This window comes from Egretta garzetta, unplaced genomic scaffold, assembly GCF_000687185.1.
Source record: "Egretta garzetta isolate BGI_Z169 unplaced genomic scaffold, ASM68718v1 scaffold154, whole genome shotgun sequence".
Classification (NCBI taxonomy): Eukaryota; Metazoa; Chordata; class Aves; order Pelecaniformes; family Ardeidae; genus Egretta; species Egretta garzetta.
In genome coordinates this window covers 1656956-1676504 of record NW_009259600.1, presented here as the reverse complement: position 1 = coordinate 1676504, position 19549 = coordinate 1656956, and the positions used below count along the sequence as shown (strand labels likewise).

Here is a 19549-nt window from a genome sequence, read left to right as displayed (position 1 = left end):
ATCTATCTCCATCGTTAAGGACCTGTTTTTCTGTGACTCTGTAGTCCCTGTGTGGAACGTGGTTGCTGGATGTGGTCTCGAGGTCGGTATCGGTGACAACAGTGTAATCATCTCTCTTTCTCTTGTCTCTGCTGCTCAGCTTCTGTCTGGCAGATCCCATCCTGTTCAGGTTTTTCCCTTATTAAGTGAGCTACAAGTACACCTTCAAACAGGATATATTAAAAAAACTCTGAGGCCTCTAGAGACAGAGGTGGCAAAGACCAGAAGAGCACGCTTAGGACTTGCACAGCTCTGGAATGATGGCATTGCATGTTACCTCCATCTTCCTAGAAAGCTCTGACCATAAGTCTGTTTCCACTTATTTCAGGGTATATCACATTTTCCTCTATTTGCAGCCAACAAAGTTAATAAAAGTGGCGTAAGAAGCCAAACTGGAGCTGGGCGCAGTCTGTCTCAGAAAGGCAGAAAGACTCTTTGTGTGCTGTGTCCCCCTCTTACCACACATTACGCTGCCTTTTTCACACCACTCATCATCAAAGAAATAGTACAATAGTTTACATTGTCCAAAAATAATCTCATCAAATGTTTCATAAAAATATGGGGTTTAATTGTGTTAAAGGTTTGTACTTCACTCCTAAGCAGTTGTATTTTTGTTTTGCTTTTCTTATTTTCAGAATTTATACTAAAACATGGTTGTTCATATAAAGTGCAACTGCTAGTAGTTCCATGGCAAAATAATAAAAATGTGCTCCAAACTACATGTGCACATTAATGCATGCATATATTATGTAGGTGGAGAAGAAAAGAAGCAAAACGCCCACCCAGTGATCTGTTTCAAATTAATTGTGTTAATTTATTTTTAAGAAAGGTATTTAATGTTTTCATAGTTGTCTATTGGAGTAGGAAGCGTTAAGGAGATTGTTGGAAAGGTTAATTGAAGAACTGCCATGATGTGTGTTGAAGATACTCCTTTTACATGGAGCTATTACTTTTTAATGGCTGTGGGCATGTACCTGTTGAGCTTGAGCAAAAGATTGTAAATGATTTAGCATTAAAAGGCGAGAAAAAGGATTGCCCATTAAATAGTATCCAGTAAGCATCAATATTTTCAGTGCTGTTCTTCAGATCTGTAATTACACTCTTGCAGTTAGTTGAGTATATTCTACCAGTATTGAAAACAATGAAATTACTTGACTAATTATCTGATTTAAAGTGTTGATGTTATCTTTTGTTTTCTACATTATTGATAACCAGTTTTCTGAATTTATTTTTTAGTTGCTTATATAGATTTTTAAAATAGCCCTTAAAAGTAGTATCAGAAAAGGTGCTAATATGCATTAAATATGTTCTTAATTACTCATTATAATCAATGTATGTCTAATACAAATTTTAAATGCAAAGCATTTCTTTAATGAAATACTGCTTTTCATGGCAACTCATAGCAAATTCTGAGGGATTTTCTGTTTCCATTCAGAATATTATATTTAACAAATATGACCAGACTTCTGTTTTGGAATCAGGGAAAGACAGAAATAATTAAATGGGTGTATTTTGGTATACTTAAGGATGCTTTATATTTTGGGGGTTTTTTAATCTTGCATGCAGCATAAAAGGAACTTATTCATTTTAATGCATCCTTCTTGTTGGCTTAAAGCTGAAATATAGTTGCTTGAAAATTAATTTACCCCTCATGAATGACTGGTTGGATTATCTTTGTAGCATTAAATGTCAACCCTGAGCTCAGAGCACATTGTGTCTACGGTAAAAAGTTGTCCCTGAGCACTTAATGTTGTGTTAAATGATGATGTGTCCTTTGCAAATGTATTATTAGTGTCAAGCTGTTCTGTCTCTCAAGATTGAAAAATGGTCAGTGATTTGAGCTGCCATTAAACCTGAAAAAAAAAGAGAGAGGCTGTGGGGGGTTTTCATGCCTTTTCTGAGTACAGACATACTCTTGAGTGCGTATAAGACATATCAAAATGTTTCTGTTAACCTAAGACTCCAAAAACACCTTTTGGAGTAACAGCAATTCAAAATAAGAAAATCTTACTTTTGCTCCTTAGGAGAAGAATGGCCATTGAAACATATGTGTGACATTAAGAGCACAAACCCCAATAATAAATACTTGAGAACTTGGTCTTGTTCCTGTAGACGTGACCTAGAGTTCTGGTGCTGATTCTCAAACGTAGATTATAACACTGTTACTGATGTGTGATTTGCTGCCTGATTTTAACTGAGGTTAGGCCTGAAATTCCTTTGGAGTTTTGTTTTTCTGAGGTTCCTCTAACATCCTGAATAAATAGTTATTTCCAGTTTTAGAGTTGTCGTGTTGTGGATGAGGCACGCATGTTTAAGATGTGTCGTGCGTAAGTAGAGTTTCACTGGGTTGAACAACGAATATACAGTGACTGGTTTGAAATCTCTCAAAGATATTAAATCCTATGCTTCTGTACATGCACCATAGAAGCCAGGTGCCCAGGTACCTTTATGGATCTGGGTGATGTTACCAAGCACTTGAGAAAACACTTCTTTCCCCATGCCAGACACCTGACTTGCTGGCATTAATAAAGGCACTTAAAGAATAAATTCTGCTACTCTGTATGAGACGATAGAGCCCAGTTTTGAGGAGTCCCAGGAAATGTAGGAAAAAAACATACTATCCTCTCCTGTTAAAAACCAAACTACTGTAAGGTTATGGAATTGTTGAAATTACAAACGTGATTTGAACTTTTTAGTCCATTGACTTGCTGTTTATAGACCCTACCGAATTCCTTCGGTGCGCTTTAGTTACATTGCTATAGTTATGTTAAGGTATTTCAGACAATGTGATTTTATGGCCAAATTCTCCCTGAGTTGTCAGCCATTTCGCTGGTTCCAAGCAACTGTTCCCTGATGACTGGAAAAAGGCAAATGCCGTGCCCATCTTCCAGAAAACTAGAAGGAGGACATGGACATACTGGAGTGAGTCCAGTATAGGGCCAAGATGACTGTCTGGAACACAGGATGTACAAGGAGAGGCTGAGAGCGTTGGTTTGTTCAGCTCTAAGTAAAGAGAAGGCTCAGCTGAGATGTTATTGCTGTCTACAAATATTTATAAGGAGGCAACAGATAGGGTGAGGCCTAACTTTTCTCAAAGGTGCACAACGGTATGACAAGAGGCAAGTTAGAACGTGAAAATTCCAATTAGGTAGGAGAAAAATGTTACCAGAAGGATGGCCAAATGTTGGAGAAAGTTGCTCAGGGGCATCCAATTAGGTAGGAGAAAAATGTTACCAGAAGGCGGTTGTGGCATCTCCACCTTTGGAAATACTCAAAACTCAGGTAGACAAGCTCAGCTAGACTAGCTCCCTGAGCAACTGGAGCTAACTTTGAGGCTGGATCAAGTTTAGAAGTTGGCTCTGTTGTGAGTGGAGGGTTGGACCAGATGACCTCCAGAAATCCCTTCTAACCTGAACTATCCTCTGAGTCTGTAGCTTAAACCACCAGGGACCACAACTGGCACACAGGAATGGTTCTGAAGAGGCAATGAGATAATTAGGGTACATCTTCACAGCAGTGGCTCTACAGAGCTCTACAGACGTAGCTAACTGGCTTGGGAACCACCACGGCATAGCTGAGCAAGGGTGGAATTCACTGGGAACACCAGCTAAGCTGTGATTTTAGATGCATTTTACAGTCCCCTCATGGTTCTGTGATGTTCTCTCTACAGTGCTAGTAATACTTAAGATAATTACTTCAAAGGTAATTTGGCCATGTCTGCAAATGTCCCAAGAGTCCAGATAAAAGCATGTAGGAAACCGATTCTCCTTCTCCACTTGTCCTTTAGATCTACTTTCCTTGGCTCAGAGTCATTCTGCTTAACCTTGGAGGTGCAACCAACCCGGCTGGCTTGGGTGCTGAACAACTCTAGGCTCTCTCTGTTGTTGATGGCAGTAAAATAGGGGCTGCCAGGGAGCACTTTAGGCTGTCCTAGACTGCTGTCACTCACTCTTTGGAGAAGTGTCTCTGGGAAGTAAAGAGAGACCTAAACAAGCAATCACCTAAAACTGAAGTTGGGTGCAATGTCTATGACCTTCTATGTCTGGCGTGTAAGGAGGTTGTGGAGGATAGCGTGACCGAGCCTTCCTCCATCTTGGACCTTCACCCCTGCCAGTGAGATATGGCTTTTCCCTTCCCCCTGTTACAATGGGGAAAAGGAGGGGATGCTCAAAGTCAAACTGTGGAAACCCTGAAAAGACAAGAGGACCATTTTCCTCTTCTGTGTTCTGTAGGATTTTGTGGGAATGTTCCTGGAACCTTTGCTAATTCAGATCAATAATGATAATAAGAACACTGATTTCAGCTTAACTAGGTGTGTGATTTCACTCTTCCAGTTTGTGTGTAAAGCTTGCCACAGTCTGTGTCTAGTTTCTGACTAGCTATGGATACATTTTAGTGTAGGTTTCAGCATCGATTCCATTAATGTACTTCAGTTGAACTACTACTGGTAACTAAAATTTACCCGCTAGTTGTCATTTTATTACAACTTAAACAATACTTTAACATATGAAATTGATCACTGCTGTATGGAAAATGTCTTACTAATGTTTTGATTATGACTATAATACCAGCACAGAAAGATTCAGGACAGCAGTTTGTTGGTTGTTACAAATTATAGTGAAAGTGTTGAAAGGAATTTTAAATCTGTAATGTTGATTAGCAAATTTTACTATCTGTCAGGTTTTTTGGCATGCTGTAAATAACTCATCTTCAAATAACTTGTCTGAGTAATTAAATTTAGATTGCACATTTCTCATTTCAAATATTTTGACTCTTATCTATTTGCTTTTCCATTGTGGCTTAATTGGTGTGGTCTATATAAACGGACAATAAATTTATATACCTTTGTTATAAAGATCAGTCAGTGAATAGAACTTGGTATTCATCCCAGACAGAATTACGATTGAATGTATTTGCAAGATTAAAGCACTGAATTTACTTTTTTCTAATTAAAGGCAATTAAAGATTTGCAGACACAAATAAAAGACAATGAATTGAGGAATAAGTGTAGGAGCAAGTCCATTTGCAGGTGAAAAGAAATGCCTTTGAAGCAGAACCAGCTGTATTTTCATTGAAAGAATAACAGTTTAGGAAGCTTTTCTGCATGTGCTTGCTTGATAGCATAATGTACTCATAAGCAGCTTACGCAGTACAGTATTCAGAAAATAGCAGTGCATTAATTTTTAAAGTAGCAAATGCAGGCAAAGAGCAATGCTGCCACATGATGATAATGAAGGTGGATATTGTAAAGTCTACTGAGAGAAAAGAAAGCAGGGAGCTCCCGAAATGTGAACATTTATAAAACAATAACTAGATATTCATATGATAATAAGATTGGACAGCAGCATCAACAAAGGCCAAAGATGCCGTCCTGTTCCTGCTAAAGCCTGATGAATTGAAAAGCGGAGAGGCAGCCTTTAGTCTGTTATTCAGTTCCAGTAATGAGCTTTTGTTAGAATGAGAGAGTAAATATCTAGAAGTGTTGGGAATCTATTTTTTTTTCTCGTGAAGTTATTCTGTAGATTATTTCAGGTTGTATCTTAAATGGCAGTGTCTTTAAACAATCTTAAATGTAGTCAGTTTTCTTAAATGCAGTGCTCGGCATGTTGCATTCTCCGTTACACATATAACAGAGCTTGGTATGTATGCAGAAGTAGAATGTTATGCATGCTACCTGGTAGTGTCACAGTATTTCTGTAGACTAAAACCAAATGGTCACCCAGAACTTAATGAACTTGTCTAGCTGATATGTATTACCTAGTTTAAGTTTTGCATTAATCACGGTGTCATTGGAGGTTTAGTTAAAAAGAATACTGAATATACCAGATCAGGTCGTCTCTAATCTGTATTAAAATTATTGAATAGCAGACATATGGGATCGCAATTTCCCCTGTGAGTGGAGACAAATCACAAAAACTCTTGTGAAATCTGTAGGTTTTTAATCCTGGTTACATGAGGAGAAACAAACTCATGTTGCATATTTTATGAATCCCTAATATTCACTCTGAGGGAGACACTTTGGCATTTTTCACAATACAGCTGTGTTTAGTAGCTTAAAAAGTACCTGTATTTTGTATTGTATATATCAGGGGTTGGGCTAGATGGCCTCTAAAGGTCCCTTCCAACCCAAAGTATTCTATGATTCTGTGATTTCACCCTTATCTTCACCCTTTTTTAATTCTACTGCTAGCAGAATAGTCTTCATTTCTACCTGTGGAAGGTTTTCAAAGCAGGTTCTGTAAACAGAGCACAACTCAGTTCAGCTGCTGCTGGGGTCACTCTGCCACCAAAGGAGTAGGAAAAACTGTGCAAGAAGGATGGAAGGAAAGGGTGAGATGAAAGGTGAGCTCTGGAGAGCTTCCGAAGGGCAAAGGCCACATTTCAGGCACTGAAATGGAAAGGCGGATGATCTTTGCACCTGGTCTTGGGACGGACAGGCAGGAGGCAAGATGAGCAGGGGGATGATGGCTGTAGTCAGTAAGAAAAGTTGACTTACTGTAGACTAGATCTGTGGCCTTAAAAATAGAAAGAAAGTGATGGACTTGGGAAAAGTTGTCAAGAAAGAAGTGGCAAATTTGTAAAAAAAAAAAAAATAAGGAAATCGGGGTAGTTATAAAAAAAAGTTAAGGGAAGCCGATGCTGGAGTTTAAGAGGAGAGATGAGATGAAGAACTGATAATGATAATGAGAAGTAGAAGAGGAAAGAATTTTGCTTAAGTAATACAAAATTTGTTCTGGAAATATTCCAATTCTATCTTTTTGGCTGCTTCTTCTTGCCTTTCTACATTCCCTCAGGAAAACTTAGTGTCTGTCTTGAACAGACATTGGGTAAAGCAGACAAATGGGGCTTTGTCTGATGAGTCTGTCTTAACTGGCTTTGACGGTCAGTTCCTGGGAAGAAGAAACTGCTTAAGCTGATGACTCTGACAGATAAATGTACAAGAAAGCTTGCAGGATAAGTGAGATAAAACTAGAAGACATTGGGAGTGTGAATATACTTGTTCCAACTGGTTGAATTTGAAGACCCAAAAGAACAGAGGGAGGCTGTATTATTTATTTCTGCTTGTTTTCCAGGTGGTAATGATCAGTATTCACATGGTAGGGGCTTTGCATTTCATAGTTCTTTATAGTCCTGTAGTGCAGATGTCTTTTCCAAGGCCTCAGAAAGTTCAGATGCTTTAAGAGTCTTTTAGTACAATTGCTGAATCTGGTTTTCATTACAAAAGACTCTACAGATGCCCTTTTTAAACTTTTGCGCTTGGCGGGCTCAGACTGTTTCCCTACCATATAAATATTTTTTTTTTTTCCTTTTGGCTATCCCATTTAGCAAGGAGAGTGGTAAATTAGTGGCAGGTGCATAGATTTGGAGAACTACCAGATCTAGAGTCGTTAAAATAGCCTATTTGTTATATAGGGGGGTTTAGTTGTTCATATCAGAGTTAATATAAATCTGGAAGTATTCTCTAGGTAAGTAGAATCCAGTCTTAGCCATAGCCACAATACTGGAATAAATAGTATGGGAGTGCTTGAAACCAAGGGAAAGAACACCAACGAGCTTTCCCTTTTCTAGGAATAGACTTGTTCCTGCTGTTCATAAGCTGGGTCTCCTGTGCAATGGTTACCCCTGCTTGCATTACCTTCTCAGCTGAGCCTTGGGGAGGAGGAGGGAGACTGGGCAGTGGGAGGAAAGAAGGTGGGTTTCTGTAGCTGATTTGTTTCCCATTTCTTATGGGCCGTACAAAGCTTTCTAGTTTTCATTATCTAATGCTATTGCATCACTGGAAGGGAAACCTCTGCCTGTCCTGCTTTATTTACCCCAGAAGGGAGAGCAGGAAACCTGAATTATGAGAACTGAAATTGAACTTAGTCCTTGTCAGTTATATACTTCTAAATGAAGGTATTTGTCATGCTTAAAACATCTCAGATGGATAAATTTCTATAGTTTGTTCACAAGTAAGTAAGAACAGCTGCATCACTTTATTGAAAGTTGGCTCCCAACAAACAAACAAAAAAATTCAAGGCTGGGGTATATCTATGCCAAATTTCAGCCTGGAGTGAATTTTTATGAGTTATAAACTCTTGCCATTTATAATGGAAATTCTGACAGCTCTTTAACTATTTCATAGCAAAAGTAGACTGCAGTACTTTAGGAAGAAGAAACACATTCTCTTTCTGGCTGGCTTCATCTCATGACTTAGCCATTTTGGTGGTACCTGCAATTCTTTTTTTTCTACCTGTTGAAAAAAAATTACTGTACTCCTGACGCATCCTATTATCAGATATCATGGATTTCTGAAGAAAAATGCTGCAGTGGTCTCGTTCTGCAAATGGGATACATTGACTGGATGAATATATTGGAGCATCAGACATAGATAGTCATTCCATCATCTTTTCTTCACTCAGTCCTCTAAGAAGGTTTCTTGGTTATATGCTTTCTTTTCCCTCAATAGACATGGTTTCAGTTATTTTTTCCTTTAGTCACTGAGTATTTTCTAAGTTATTTCAGGTCCTTTATGAATAATATCTGACCAAAGGATAATACAGAGACCTTCACAATATATAATCCCTAGGGCTGAGGAGAGATTATACAATGAAAGCAAATTCATAATGCGAGTTCAGCATCCACAATATGCTACAGAGAGGAGCTCTGTATTAAATATGAGTAGAGGGATAGAAAGAGTGGACAAAGGTAGCGGTGTGTTTCCATGAATCCAGTGTATCACTGGAGAAGACCTTTCTTTTCCAATTCATGTTTCAGAATTTCGCTGCTGCACTGTAATATCCCAGTTTTGAAGGTGACCATAAAATGAGAAGCTTGCACTATTGGTTATGAATGTAAAACCCCAGCTGGTTGAGCAAATGGGAATGTTGCACGCACAAGACTACTGGGCATGGTTTTAGAGAAAAGGTTAAATTATTTGAATGTAACAATGATGAAATGTAAAATGATGAAGGTAAAACTAAGTAAAAGTAGTGGTTAAAAATGGCCAAAGATGTCTGCTTTAAGCATTGTAGCTCAGCTTTGGAAATAAGCAAAAAGGACAAACAGGCATGTATGCATTAGGAGGGGAAGATGGAAAGGACTTTTTTGAAAAGCCAAAGCAGTTGTGCTGAGTCTCGGTCCCTCTGAGCAGTTTCTTTACGGATTCCTCTTCCTTCTCCTCCTTTTGTGACTCCATCTGCACCTTGACTTCTGTTGACTGAAAGAAGCTGTGGTTAATAGTACCTGGTACAGCGGTAACAGGCCCTTCAGACAGCAAAAATATCCCTGAGAGATATCAAGTGGTTTATGCTTTATTACTGAGTTGAGATAAATGAGTTATGCCATTTCTAAGTACTTGCATGTCCTCCTCTGAACTCAGTTCATATGGACTCACAGTAGCCAAGCACTTGGCTGCACTTTTTGTGAGTGCAAGAGATAGGCCCTAACTTTTAAAAAGTCCATCCAAGACCTTTCCAGAAGATTTTGTGTAACATGTTTCTACAAGCAGATGGTGTGAAGCAATGGTTTTATTAGCGCTTACTTGGACTGACTTGCACATCTCTGAGTTCTGCTACTCACAAATAATGTTCCAGTTCAGAACGATGAAACATTTACGCTCACCATAATGTCCGGTATTACACATTTATACATGCATTAGAGATGACTAACCAACAAAAATTATAATGAAAATTTGTTTTGATTGAAATGTGAGGGAAAAACATCATCCACCTTTAATCTACTTATTTGCCGTCTGATGCTTACTGAACAATTTAATAAACATTGTACTAGTGGATGGCTATCTGTACATCTATTTTGATGTCTTTCTGGAGTAATAGGTTCTACACTGATTTGTCAGCTCTTGCTTGTTGCTGTCATTGTCTTTGTTGGGGACCGTTGTTCCATTGGACTGTGGGATGTTTTCAAAATGTTAGATCTGACTTTTCAACTGAAATAACTGCAGACATTCTTTATCTTCTTTTTGCATCATTTTCATTAAATGTGCTTTTCTACTCTAGGAAAACAAGATTATAAGAAAACCAGGCCTATGTTAAGAGCTACAAGATTAAAAGCAGAGGCCAAGAAAACTGCACTAGGCGTAAAGGTAGAGATCTATTTGATAGATTGTACCACCTTTGTGTATATGTTTTTTCTTTTCTCCATAGATGTACTGTGTGACTATTGATTTCTGAGAGATATTATGACACTTCAGAATCTAAGTGGAATGCCAGAATCTAAAATATTTATGATGGATTGCTTTTACTTAACCCTAAAATAACTAGAATAGTTGAAATGCTAAAAGATTTTAAGTAGTCCATGCCCTTGTTGTGATGCATAGTTACTTTAAGGTCAATAAAGTACTGTATGCTTAGAAAATTGATCTTTTCAGGGAGCCTCTCTACACACAGAACAAATGCTTTAATGATTTCATGTAGTTATAAAAATTACAATAAACATCTTCCTTCTTCCTCTTCCTGTCCTATACCCAGGAGTAATTTAAAGGCTGGGTTTGTTAAGTATTGTAAATTCTCAGCATTATTATCTCAGTCTACATCCTTGTGTACTGGCTCCGACTTGGAAAAAGAAGGCTTACCTAACAGCAAAGCACATGGAAAGGTACTAAACTTTATTTTGGAAATCTCCCTTTTTCAGGCAGGTATGAAGTATAATAATGACCATTTGATCACGGCTGTGAGTATGAGTAAGGAGGACAATCAGGAATATTTTGTGCTATCTACTACCCAGTGCTTCATTGAAACGGGATTTGTCTGAATGCACATTGTTTATTTAAGTTGCATCCGGTATTTTCCCCTCAAATTTATTTTTGATTCACCTTGATATACAGTTAGCTTAGCAGCAAGGGTAAAAACCGAGCAAAATTAAAAAGTGGATCAAATACCTGGGTAATCTAGTGAAAGAAACTTCAGAAATGTTAAAAGGAGAACATTTTCTTGTTTCTGGCAGATGAGAAATCAATTTTTTCAAGTTATAGCTTATAGCAAATGCCAAGGTATTACTACCAAGCTGTAACAGCTGTTGAGCTGCCAGATGATGTATTTGGTTGTCTTCCAGAATTTGCTATTATAATCACGAAACAGTGCTTTCTTTTTGCTCCTGATTGCTGATCTCGATCAAGCATTACCGTGCGGTGCAGTATGTTTTCACAACATAATCTCCTCAGTTAGTGCTGTGTGTCAGGTTTTAATGAGAAAAAGTAGATTGCCTTTTTTGTTTAAAGGATAGATTATTAACCTTTTGAGTTCAATGTTTTTTCCTTCCTTTCTTATTAAATTTTACTTTTTCTTTTCATTTTACTTTCAATGAGATGACCTTTTAAAAGCAATGTTCTACTCGGAGACTTTTACTGTACAGCCTAGTTCTTTTAAAATGTTCAAGTTTGTTGCATGTCTTTCGCAAGTGAGAAAAATATGAACCTTGGTCCGTCAAAACCTGTTCTGTTTCCTTATTTTCTTAAGTAATTCTTTAAAATGAGGGAGAATAGGAAAGCATATGTGTAATCGTATATGTAATGGAGAGGTACATACTAGTCAGTAAAGAAACCAAGAACAGTTTATTTTGTACAAATATGTTCCTGCACAATATAGCAGAGCACCAGATGGCTTCCAGGTAAGAATGAGTTTTGCCATCAGGGCACACATGTGCTCTCCAGGTCATGGGATGTTGTGTCTCTTGGGTTCTGCTAGCTGCAGTGTGCAATGTCTCAAGTTTGCAATTCTGCCTCCGCCTTTAAAAAATAAATAAATAAATATATATATATAAAATTTTGTCTTCCGGCTGTAATATTTTGTGCATGCCTGGACCTTAAAATATGACTCTGGATCATCCCCAAACAGATCACAGGCATTTGCTTTGCTTCCTAATTGCTGAGAAAAGCTGACAGAGCTGAAGCAAAAGGGAAGGTAAGTTGGGCACCTCTCCCTCCAGGGAGATGCTTGTGGGGAAAGGAAAGCAGGGCCTTTCTGTGCATCATTTTCACTGAACCTGCTTAATGCCAACAACCTCGGGCTTACTAAATGCTACAATACTTCTACTAGAATGTGGGCAATCCCTGTGGCATAAAACTCTGCACTTCTACTGACAGACCCTGCAGGGCAAGGCAGGACAAGCGAGGCATGTTTAACGTCTCGGGGTAAACTTGCACCTCTTCCCATTTTGCGGTGACAGCTTCACCCTGCTCTATCCCTCCTGTTCAGCAGAGCATCACCATGGATGTCCCTGGAGTGTCTGCAGGGTAATGGCCCTCCCTACCCCAGGAGAGGCTGCTTAGCTCCACACCTACCCCATATACTCCTCTGTTGTCTTCTGGATAAATTCTGAAGTAAGAATTTCATTAAGTCCCCTGCTTAGTGTGACAGTAGGGGGTTAAACTGCTCGTCCAGCCTGTGGCTGTCAGAAGAGTCAGCAGATTTGAGGTCCCATCAGGTTATGTACATTCGTGAAACTCTTTTGAGGCTTGAGTGTACTTTCCTTTAATTCTTTCCTAACGTACAGAGCTTTTGAGTGATAAGCAACATGATTCACCTTCCAAAGGCTGGGATATGATGAGGGCCCCAATTCTGTGCTGCGACGGTTGATTAACTTCAGTCTGTGCTGAGGGAAAAAAAAGTGGTGTAACTACAGTTCAATGTAATAAGTAGGCAGCACGTTAAATAGAAGCGTACAAAGTTCTTGTAAATCTTTAAGAAAACTCATACATACCTGTATTCATCGTATATTTTATTTGCTTATCCAGGTTTCAGTGCATGATGCAATACGCAACATTTCAAAATACAGTAACATTTTCTTATAATAAGCTACGTTGCAGTTAATAAAAAAATTGTAGAGGAAGATCCTTATCATACATGTAAAATACAAGTTCTCTGGGAGAGAAGAAGATTTTTATAATTCTGTGAAATACCTAACCCAGTAAGTACCGTACTGCCACTTAAAACGATAGCATTTTTAGTGCTCGTTGATGCCTCCAGAGTTGTTTTGCACTACTGTTCTGAAGAGCTTGTATTCCTGGCTGTAAACTAAGACTTGGTGTAGTATTTAGGGGGAAAAAAAAAGAGAACTGGAAAACAGCAAAGGGATTTTAGTCCTTAATTTCTATGAAGATAATGAAATTCAACTGTTGTGTATTTCACCATGAGAGCTGACAACATTTGCTTTAAAAAAAAGGCCCTGTAAATGACATAAAACTTTTCAGAACCAATCCCCTGGAGATCCTTCACATTTCATCGCTAGCATACTAATTAGCTTGTCTTGTCAAACTTTGATTGCTTTGTCATTTTAATGCAAGGTTTAAAGTAACAAAGTTTCTTTCAGTCACTGGCATTTAGTACTTTTTAATTTCCCCGATGAGAGATTTTATCCGTGTTGATAATGTCAGAGAAGCAGCTAGGCACTAATAACTATCAAAAGTTAGTTCAAGCAGGGTGACCATACTAGTATTCGGTATCTAATATTTGCTCTTTAAACGTGTTTAAAAATTAAGTATTGTAGCAGAGCTATTTTCCTGGTCCTTTTTGTATATGTGACACTAATGTAGACGGTGCCAAAATATACGGTGTCTCTTGGAAAAGCAGGACCCCTGTCTTGAGAAACAACTTGGAGAGAAAGCAGTATGCTGTATGCCTTCTGGTGTTTGGATACGGCAAAATTCTTTGTAGCAGTACCAAAAAGGGAGCCTCTGAACTTTCTCTGTGTGGTTGTTTGGTTGTCCCCCTGTGGGGTGCTCGTGCTGGTGGAAGCCCACCCGCTTGTCCTTCCCACATGGAGCAGCAAGGGGTCTGCACCACCGGTGCTAACTCTGCTCTCAGTCGGTGAGGAAGAGGTGCCAGCAGGAGTGTGGCAAGCAGAAAATAGTTTGAGGAATGTGGAAGCTCAGCCCCACATAGCTGGGGTTTGGTATGCAGAGGCCGAAAGTAATGGGAGTTCTTGGGGAGAGATATTTTTTCAGAGGCTGCAAGAATGAATCAGTGGTCCATGGGATAGATGATGAAGTTTTCTCTCTTGTTGAAAGGTAGACACAAATCTGAACATTAGTATTTTACACCCACTTGCAAAGACATAATTGACTGCAGAATACCACTCCATAGAGAATTATTAGCAACGTAGTACATCAATTGAGCTAAGGAAAAAATGTTTCCTAAAAAAGTGAGGGCTTACTGTCTGTCATTCTTTTGCATATCTATTTAATCTATTGTGTAGCTAGCTAGCTCACTATTGAGAGTTTATCTCATCTGGAACAAGTTATGTATGAATAGATAACAAGACATTCCTAGTGTATTTTGGCAAAGGGTATTCTCTGATTTCACGCTGTTCATAATCTGCTAAGTTAGTGAACTACATTTGCCAAGATAAGTTGGGAATATAGTTTCATAGCTTTGCAGAAATTAAGGCCACAAGGGACTATTAGATCATTTGATCTGGCCTTCTACATGTTACAGATCATAAAATTTAATCCAAATAATTTCTAGGAAGTCCAAGCACTTCATAATGGCCAAAATACTGGGTCTTCAAACCAGCTTATGTGCCTGACGCAAAGAGCAGGGCAGCTTAATGTGCCACCAGTGAAAAAAGTGTGATATTCCCAGTGATCCCAGTAGTCAGACTTTGGTCCCTGACCTTGAAATGGAAGCGGGGGGTGGGGGTGGGGGGGAACCCAAACAAAGAGAAAAATGAAATCAGATTGCTCCCATCTGCCTGACCCGTACAGTAATCATGGTGGTGTGAGCATGTGAATAAGATGCACCAAGCAGGAGCTTAGGAGGATTCTCTTTACCATCTTGGAGCAGTAGTCCATCTTTCTCAGGTTTTGGTCTCTACTTATGACCAATCTCTTAACACTCCAAAGGATAGTTGACAACAACAAAATCTTGAATCCCAGAAATGAAATCGATACAATTGGAGGAAAATTTCCTGAAAAAGAAGGAAACTCCTATGGATCCTGTATAGAAAAGTCTGAAGCACTGAAGCATGAGGTGCTATTACTTTTAACAGTCTGGTACTTCAGGGGATCAAAATATAGCACTGACCATGTAAGTAATCCCAGTCTTCCCAGGGCCCTGAAGGAGGGGAGCAGTCTGGAGGGCCGAGTTTTCTTCCCAATAGCTGAATAAAAATGTACTTCTTTAGAGAGATCTGACCATAAAAGACTCACAGCCGTGGAAGTCTGTATTTTCCCCAAGAGGTAACTGGAATGTTCAGTCATTCTTGCTCCTAGGAAATGGGATCTTATTTCAAGACTGAGCTTATCTAACCGCAGCTGGACCTTGTAAACAAGATAGAAGGACCCCACACTGTGAAGCGCCTTACTTAAATACAGGTGTATGGCATATATAGTTATATGCTGTAACCAAACTACCTCTCATTCTTCTCTGTGATAAAATAAATACCAGTCATCTCCCTACTGGAAATCCCTCCGCCTTTGCACATCCAGAGATCACGCTGAGGGAGTAGTTACCCCTTAAATCCAAAGGGGTAACTACTTTCAAGGCAGAGTCCTCCATTTTATAAGTACTATCTACACCTTTAAATACCTGTATATATTATCATGCACTTAGGTCTATTAAAACAAATCCTGTTGCTTTGTGATCCTATAGCCAGGCCTTTTAGATGACACTGTAATAGTACCTTGTTCTCATTGTTTGAGATGACAGTGATCTTTGTTCCATCTGAAATTTTTACAATAAAAAATTTATAACACAAAAATTACCAATAAAAGTTAATAAATTGCTTTTGTTACCTTGCATTAGATGTGGAATGTCCTGCATTAAGGAAGTAAACATCCATTTTTAAATATGATTTTGTTGAAACTCTCAAAAAATGGTCACAGTGGATGTCCAGATAAAGTCTTCCAGTTAGAAATTATATGGGATAAAAAGGTTGATTGTCAAGCCCATGTATGTTTGTTTTATTTCTACAGGTATCCTTGGTCAGCATGATTTTCTTTTCATCTCTCTTCAGAAATAGCTAGGGATAGTTCAACATTTCAAAGGCAGCAGTTTGTGGTACTCTCTCACCTAGTTTTAAGCTGGTTTCAGATAAAAAAGGTACAATTCTCTTTGGAGGACAGTATAAATACGTAAAAAATAAAAAATTTCCTGAAAGTGTGATATTTCTCTATACATGTAGGCTATGATGCTGCCATACACATTGTCCAGATTTGTGTTATTATAGCCAACATTTTTTCCTCACCCCTATTTTTTCATCTCCTGATTAATCTTGTTTACATCCCAACTGTGCAACTTGCTCCATCAGGATGAATCTGAGGACATTATCCAAGTATTTTGGCATGAGAGACGTAAAACTGACAAAAAATGTTAGGAGAATTAAATCTATATTATGCTGTAATGGTATGTGTTTCCTTTATGGAAAAGTTTCTGAAAAACTTAACCAAACTGAAATCAGTAGGGTTCTACAGACATTATTCTAAGTAGAAGAGAATATAATAGAAAATTCTGTTCCTTTTAAAGGCTTCTTTGACTGCGGTTTGGGATTTCAGAGAGCAGGGATGTTATTTCCTAGTGTTCTGTACCAGGTTATAAAAGAAAAAAAGGAGAAAAAGCCCTGTGATCATTTTAAGTTTATTTCTGTAGGACTTTTTCTATATTGGTTAATTATTCATGATAAAATCCTCCGAGTAAATGGATTTGGCAGAGGGATGATGGGGATGATCCATAAAGTGCAAGAGAAAGGGAGCTATATATGCCGAGCTGGGAGTATTTTAACATTTCATTTCTATGCATGGCTTAAAATACAAATAGCAAAGCCTGATAAGTATAAAACAAATTAAAATGACAATATATACTGTTGTTGCGAAGACAGTATGGTGGTGTAGCATCTCATTTGCTATTTACATTGCAAAATTTATGTTTATAAAAGTTCACAAACGGGATGCAATTCTTAAGAGACTGCGTGTCCCTAGCTGAGAGCCAGGTGTCCTTTGTTGGGCCATTTTTCTTACTCTGCCGCCTTCAGGAACTCAAAATTAAGGTTCCTGCATAATTCACAGACCTGGAATTTCAATAAGGCTTTTCATTCCCAGGGTTAATAAATACTGGCCCAGCCACCCAGTTCCTAATGCCTGTGTAAGGAAAGTAGTATTGTTATCTCGGTGTTATTCACTGTAAAACTTAGGCAGAGGAATTAAAGAACTACTCCCGTCAAAGCAGATACCGGGCAGCCTGAGAATAAAAATCAAGATTTTCTCAGTTCCACTTCCTAGAAAACAAATCTCTAATGCAAGCATTCCCCGAAATTTTGCTGCTGCTACCACAGTGTTTCTCAAGGGAGACTGGGGCGAAGGGAGAGGAAAAGTGAACCTATTGCAAAGCAGAAAACGTGGCAAGCGTGGCATCCAAACGAGGGAAAAAAACTTTTTTTTAATACTGGAATGAATTTGCTCCCTGTGTCAAGTGTGAACGGTGCCTGCATTGTACGGTTTTGTTGTCCACTCTCCGGAGCAGATGGAGCCTGCAGTTGTATGTCACTTGTTTATTACATCCTCTTAAGATTAGTGGCTGTGTGGCCAGATGGGGCTGGGAGCACAGCTGTGGCTACAAGGAAATAAATGAAACCTGTCTGATGCTGCCATGCCCTTTTGTGAGATACTGACGTGTTGCAACTGCAACAAAGCAAAAATCACTTTCCTCTAATATATTAGTGAATTAGATGTACTTTCTTTTTTTTTTTTAATCAAATCATATGAAATCGGGAGGATGAGGTTCAGAGGATGACATAATTCTAAGAGGAAAATGTAGTTGAAATCTGTAGCAAACAGCCTCAGCAAATTTACAGGAGCAATTTTAATGTGGTAAAATAAATTTAAAGTACATCTCAATTAATTATCCATATAAAATGTAAAGCAAGTCTTTCCTATAGAACAAAGACTCCTATAGAGCATACGCTAACTAGGCAGTAGTATTTCAAAGTTTATTAGGTGGCATATGTTGAATTATTGATCCAACATTCTGATAAACTATATAATGCATTCATGTAAATGCAAATGAAATGCTGTTCTATAGAAGAATGCCAGATTATGGGCTGGACTTTAAAAAATGAAGCTAACGCAGTTTTAACTCCTTCACAGCAGTGGACACACAAAGTTGGTCACAAAGCCAATCTAGAGATACTGGATGAATTTGTCCTACGGTGCAGGTCTCCACACCAGAGATGTCATTTCCACTCCCCTTCTAATCTAAGGGGGAAAATAGGCATTTTTAGGAAGAATTCACCTGACCTCTTCTAGAGGACACAATGAATCTTACACCAAAGAGGGTGAGATGTTCTCCTGGGACGGACAGTAAAGGGTGTCCGACTGTCTACGTGCTGTGTAGGCATCTCCTTTCAGTCCCACTGGCAGAGTAAATTTGATGTGGCATCTTCTGTACCAATTCAGTTTAGCTGTTATAAAGTCACTGAACTGTTTCTCTTCTCTCCTTTTAAGTATACAGCTGGATTGTTCCCATGCAGATGGTTTGTCAGTTAACATGAAGCTGAGATTTGGAGGGGAGCTTGTGGCTTCTTTTTGTAGAGGGAAAACGGGTTTGTGGGGTACTACTACTAATAACTAACCTGTACCTTTTGAGCACCTCAGCGCATGATTTTAAAAATGCAACATGCTGATAAGGAACGAAGCGGTGTGTATTGTTAGCTGTGGCAGTGGCACTTCCTCTGAGCTGAAGGAACATAAGGATTTTTCTCAAATTTATATTTCTTCTTTCATTGTCTAGCAAAATGAGAGTCGACACTATAGGAAGTATGCTGTGCTTTCCAGGAAAGTAAAAACTTAAAAACATGAAATACAATGACTTTGAAAGAAATAGTGTTATAAAGAAGGTGATCATACTGTGATTTATTGTATCTGAGATCTAAAGTTGGAGCTTAACAGAGTCCAGCCTTAAGATAGAATATGATGATAGGCAGTCACATAATGAGTATGACGTGTAGTACAAAAACATTTTTCTGCTTCTGAAAGCTGCCATAAATCATGTATACTTTGGAAGAGTCTTTTATGTTAATTAAGGAAGATGCAGCAAGTTGCAATATTTTATGGGAAGAGAGGCAAGTGCAAGTGCAAATTGTTGTGCTTTTTGCCTTATTGCAGAGGGGAAGGAAGAAAAGTTTCGTCCAATTCTGAAGGATTTTGTAGCTCCATATTATAATGCATGCCAGGAGGTTGGGAGGTAGAGGTAGCAATTTTCATTGACTTCCACCATACTGTGTTTGCTTCATTAAAAAATTACAAATTTGTTGGCAAAAAGCAGTAACATATTGCTAGAAAACATCAAAATTCACAGTGTAAATTCATAACTTAAATTTGTGTTCAAAACTGTGGATTGTGAATTCTGTCTTTTCTTTTAAAAAAGAAGGAATAGCATAATAAAAGGATGTAAAGCTCCTATTTCTAGGTCGGACCAAAGATCTTTAAGCCAAATACCCCATTTCTGGCAGTATATCAGACTCACCAAAATCTTTATCAAGTGGATGGATTTTATAAGATTCTGAAATGGTAATCAGCAGG

At 38.5% G+C, this 19549-nt stretch overlaps 1 protein-coding gene across 2 annotated transcripts in view; it reads left to right on the top strand.

Annotated features, from left to right (window-relative positions):
• The window catches only part of TRIQK (triple QxxK/R motif containing), a 57866-nt gene that overhangs the window by 37252 nt on the left and 1065 nt on the right, over window positions 1-19549 (top strand). For both annotated transcript variants that reach the window (XM_009638335.2, XM_035893881.1), the window contains one exon: window positions 10038-10123. In XM_009638335.2, coding sequence (XP_009636630.1) covers window positions 10038-10123 — 86 coding nt within the window. The remainder of the gene's footprint in view (window positions 1-10037; window positions 10124-19549) is intronic.